At 63.4% G+C, this 418-nt stretch overlaps 2 protein-coding genes across 2 annotated transcripts in view; one reads left to right on the top strand and one right to left on the bottom strand.

Moving 5' to 3' along the window:
• Window positions 1-418, bottom strand: part of LOC104127603 (protein lifeguard 3) — a 21,070-nt gene that overhangs the window by 7,513 nt on the left and 13,139 nt on the right. The gene's annotated exons all lie outside the window — the stretch shown is intronic.
• The window catches only part of PNKD (PNKD metallo-beta-lactamase domain containing), a 10,035-nt gene that overhangs the window by 6,413 nt on the left and 3,204 nt on the right, over window positions 1-418 (top strand). Inside the window, exons 2-3 of the mRNA XM_035895814.1 lie at window positions 6-51; window positions 271-383. Of these exons, the coding sequence (XP_035751707.1) occupies window positions 6-51; window positions 271-383 (159 nt within the window). The remainder of the gene's footprint in view (window positions 1-5; window positions 52-270; window positions 384-418) is intronic.

Below are 418 nucleotides of genomic sequence, written 5' to 3'. Positions count from 1 at the left end.
GGGAGCGGTACCCACGCGGCCACTCTGCGCCCCAGCCCTGCCACTTCGCCGGTGAGTCCTGGGGAGTGCCCCCTCCCCTCCCCCGTCATGGCCCCGGCATGTCCCCCAGCACTGGCACTTTGGGGTGGGGAGGGGTTGCCATTGCTGAATTGCTTGAAACACATTTAATTGAGATTTTGAATTAGGATGTGGGGAGTTTGGCCTGGTCCTTTCCTGGAGGGGCCAGGGGGGTGATACCCTGATGTCTGCCCGTCTGTTCCCCCCTCCCAGGGGTGAAAATCCTGCCCATTCCCGTGCTCTCCAACAACTACAGCTACCTGGTCATCGACACCAGCTCTGGCCAAGCAGCCGTCATCGACCCCTCCGACCCGCTGGCTGTGCAGGTGAGACCCCCGCAGCCCCCCCCGACCCAGTGTTC

Source organism: Egretta garzetta, unplaced genomic scaffold (assembly GCF_000687185.1).
Source record: "Egretta garzetta isolate BGI_Z169 unplaced genomic scaffold, ASM68718v1 scaffold186, whole genome shotgun sequence".
In the NCBI taxonomy this organism is placed as follows: Eukaryota; Metazoa; Chordata; class Aves; order Pelecaniformes; family Ardeidae; genus Egretta; species Egretta garzetta.
The sequence above is the reverse complement of the archived record's forward strand: the minus strand, read 5'-3'. Positions and strand labels throughout refer to the sequence as shown.